Source organism: Mus pahari, chromosome 1 (genome assembly GCF_900095145.1).
Source record: "Mus pahari chromosome 1, PAHARI_EIJ_v1.1, whole genome shotgun sequence".
In the NCBI taxonomy this organism is placed as follows: domain Eukaryota; kingdom Metazoa; phylum Chordata; class Mammalia; order Rodentia; family Muridae; genus Mus; species Mus pahari.
This window is the reverse complement of record NC_034590.1, coordinates 161427956-161432073: the sequence shown is the minus strand read 5'-3', so window position 1 is coordinate 161432073 and position 4118 is coordinate 161427956. Positions and strand designations below refer to the sequence as shown.

General features: G+C 44.2%; 1 protein-coding gene across 5 annotated transcripts in view; it reads left to right on the top strand.

The window, feature by feature from the left end:
- Positions 1-4118, top strand: part of Sorcs1 (sortilin related VPS10 domain containing receptor 1) — a 501662-nt gene that overhangs the window by 462500 nt on the left and 35044 nt on the right. For all 5 annotated transcript variants that reach the window (XM_021205280.2, XM_021205273.2, XM_029537410.1 and 2 more), the window contains exon 20: positions 2975-3108. In XM_021205280.2, the coding sequence (XP_021060939.1) occupies positions 2975-3108 (134 nt within the window). The remainder of the gene's footprint in view (positions 1-2974; positions 3109-4118) is intronic.

Here is a 4118-nt window from a genome sequence, read left to right as displayed (position 1 = left end):
ACTCACTGATAAGTGGATATTAGCTCAGAAACCTAGAATATCCAAGATACAATCTCCAAAACACAAGAAAATCAAGAATAAGGTAGACCAACACGTTGATACTTCATTCCTCCCTAAAATAGGGAGTAAAATACCCATGAAAGAAGTGGCAGAGACAAAGTTTGGAGCTAAGACAAAAGGATGGACCATCTAGAGACTGCCCCACCTGGGAGTCCATCCCATAATCAGCCACCGAACACAGACACTATTGCATATGCCAGAAAGATCTTGCTGAAAGGACACTGATATAGCTATCTCTGTGAGGGTATGCCAATGCCTGACAAATATACAAGTGGATGCCCACAGTCATCTATAGGATAGAACACAGAGACCCCAATGGAGGAGCTAGAGAAATTACCCAAGGAACTATAGGTGAAACAACAATATGAACTAATCAGTACCCCCCCAGAGCTCGTGTCTCTAGCTGCATATATAGCACAAGATGGCCTTGTCAGCCATCGTTGGGAAGAGATGCCCCTTGGTCTTGCAAACTTTATATGCCCCATACAGGGGAAGGAACGCCAGGGCCAAGAAGTGAGAGTGGGTGGGCAGGGGAGCAGGGTGGGGGGAGGGTATAGGGAACATTCGGGATAGCATTTGAAATGCAAATGAAGAAAATATCTAATAAAATAAGTTTGAAAAAAGAACTAACATAAAAGAAAAAGAAGAAAAGAAATCTCTAGTTCTTTAAATGATATGAGATGATACAGCGCCACCTGCTGTCCATTTTATGTATCACAAGTATCTGTGCCGTGGAGCTGAATCTGCCTGCTTGTTCAAGATATTTCACTTCCTGTCCCTGACACATTCTTAATGTATCGGGCTATGGGCAATAGGAAACAGGTAATTTACATCAATAGATTGTAAATGAGTACGAGAGGCCATAGAGAGTTGCGCTATGACGTTCATACCTGTTTCCAAGTACACACACACACACACACACACACACACACCCCGCGTGCAAAGGTAAAGCTTCAAAGCACGCACGCACAGTCCACCATCTTTTCACACTTCTCTTTTCCTGTCAGCATGGCAAGCACACCTCCTCTGGTTGCTGCCTCTGTTCTCACCCGGGAACTCTCCAAGAGATACTTGGTAGAATCACTCACCTTATGCCTTGCTGTCTGATGCTGTTTCTGAGAAGCTCTTCTTGAGGGGTCCATCAACAGGAGCTCTCTTTCCTAACTCCACTTCGTACATTCACTGCCTTCTCTCTTCAAAACTAGACACTCCATCCTGTGTCAGGTGTTCTGCGCACCTAGGATCATTCCCCGTAGCTGGCAGCACTCAAAACTATTGAGCTTGGCCACACAATTCAGGAACGATTGCAATTCATTGTTACCACAATGTCACCTGGACTTTTTTTTTTATTCTGATGTTCTGGCTATGGAAAAAAGCAAGCTGAATGCTCATCTATGAGACAGAGAAACGGAATTCCTTTGGGATGATCTGAGATTTCCAGGATAGATGCCCAGTTCTCATTTTCTTCTCTCTCTCTCTCTCTCTCTCTCTCTCTCTCTCTCTCTCTCTCTCTCTCTCTCTGTGTGTGTGTGTGTGTGTGCGTGTCTATGTGTGTCTTGGAAAGCTGAGTATGGGATGTCACAGCACATGTGTAACAGTCAGAGGACAGCTTTGTGGAATCCTCTCTCTTTCCACCTTTACATGGGTTCCAAGGACCTAACTCAGTTCACTGGGCTTGCACCGTTGGCCTGGCTCACCAGTCTGTTGTCTTCTGAATCATTTATCTTGTACCAACTGAATCAGTGTACAAGAGGAGGGTCTGCTTGATATGAGGGTTTTGGATTTCTGAGAAAGGTCTGTAAACAAAAGGCCCTGGGATGAGCAGGGCAGCCATGTGCTTGAGGGAGCCCAGGAGCTGCTTAAGAAGTGCACACAAGAACAGAATGTGTTTCCTGATGCTCGGAACATGTTTACACTGCACTCATGTTCACTTGTATGCAGCACAGCTCTAACCAAGTCTAACTCAGTCCCTAGTACCAATGTGCCACATCCTAGCCTGAGCTTATGGCTCTTCTGTTGTATGTAGACATAGCCAGAGTTACACGTATTCATAGCTTTAACACTCCAGAGCATAAGAATAATTATTGAAGAGGAGCTGATGCCTTTGCCCATTCCCACCTCTGACATGCAGTTCAAGACACCCCAGATCCTGGTTTATCTCTGAGAACATAGCCTTATGGAATGAAATTGTGGAATCTTATCTTTTAACTGTTGGTGTTTGGACTTTATAAATTACTTAGCGTTGACCTTTTCCACGTGCATGATTTAGACCCAGTAGGTAGATCAGTGAATTGACTTGTAACATGTAGTTACTCATTCCACGCCGTTTTTCTCTGAGTGGGGACAGCAGCCAGCACTTCCCTCGGAGAGTGTGGCTGCAGTGTTTGGGGCTTCCAGGATGAATGTGTGTCCTCTCAGATCAGACAAAGAGCGGCTGCAGAAGCCCTTCCCCTCTCTACAGCCACTCTTGTGTTGCTCTTAAAACAAAATCTAAAACATGTTCTTTACCAAATGAGGACTCAGGAGGCAGATGCCCTGGTAAAAGCCTGCTAGCTTAGAGAGGCAGAGAAAGCACCCAGCTGACCTTCCTATTCTACTGAAGCCCAGAAGGAGAAAGTTCCTCCTCCTCCTCCTCCCCTTCCTCCTCTCCCTCCTTTTCTTCTCCATGCTTTCTTAAATACCCAACAGAACAATGTTCCTCCTTTACAGTTCCTATGTTTACTCCCTGTCAACTGGTTGCTTGCTTCACCTCTTAACTATAGTTAACTTTATTTAGCTCTTGTTTGCAGAAAGCTCTTGTATAGGTGTGTGCTAGGGCGGAGCCACACTGTATTAATAATGATTTTCCAGGTCACAATCTTAGGGTTCACAGGGTGATCAAATATGCTGCAACCCACTTTCTCTTTTGTCGCAGGTCCCCTGGAGCATGTGCACCTGTCCCTTCCTTTTGTCACAACAAAGAACAAAGAGGTCAACGCAACTGCAGTGCTTTGGCCCAGCCAAGTGGGCACTCTCACTTACGTGTGGTGGTATGGGAACAACACAGAGGTGAGCTGGTCGTCCACGTGGCTGCTGCTGATAGAGGCACAACTCATGCTTGAGAGAGCCAACAAAGCAAGATGGCTTATGGCATGAATCCGAGTGTAGCCCAAGCTACCAAGACAGCGGGCCATATGTGCTCAGTAACCTTATCCGGTGCATCCTTTTCTCTTACATCCATCTATCTTTCCTACTTCCCGCCCCTATATCTGCAACTTCTTCTCCGCTATGTTCTCTAGGTAAGCTTTCATTGCTTACCCTTGACTAAGCCACTGGAGATGCTGCTCAAAGGTTATAATGGAGATTCCCCAACCAGATCTCACCACCCTGAGTTTCTTCCCTCGAGGTCAGGATTGAGGGTATTATTTATCTAAAATTCATCACTAGAAAATACGAGAATTAAAGTTCTTTGGCTTGTTTTTCCCACCTCAAAAAGTAAGACCAATTTTTCCACAGACCACTGATAAACCCTCTTTGACATGGAGATAGTGCCTTCTCTACCAAGTAGTGTGAATCTTGATTTTTAAACTAATTAAGAAGTACAGAAGAGAAGTATTTGAGAGGAATGAGCCAGGGGATGTCAGAAGGCTACTGGTTTTCCTTCTCGGACATGAGTGTCCGATTGTATTATAAGCACCACTTCTCCAACACACACATACACACACACATATGTGTGTATATATATATATATATATATATATATATATATATATATATATATATACTGTTTATTGTTTTAGAGTCCTTAAAGCACAATCCTATTAGAGCTTGTTTTCGTAGTAGCAACTTCCAGGAAATTGTTGATAGTGCCACTAAGAGTGGCACATCTCGTAGGTCACTTTTGCCACACTAGTGTCTAGTTCTTTTTCTGGGACTACTGTATTCCAATATAATGCTCTAAAAAGAGTTTATCCTGGACATTAATTTTAGAAAGCTTAGAAATCAGTCTGGCGGTTCCTCAGAAAACTGGACATAGTACTACCGGAGGACCCAGCAATACCTCTTCTGGGCATATACCC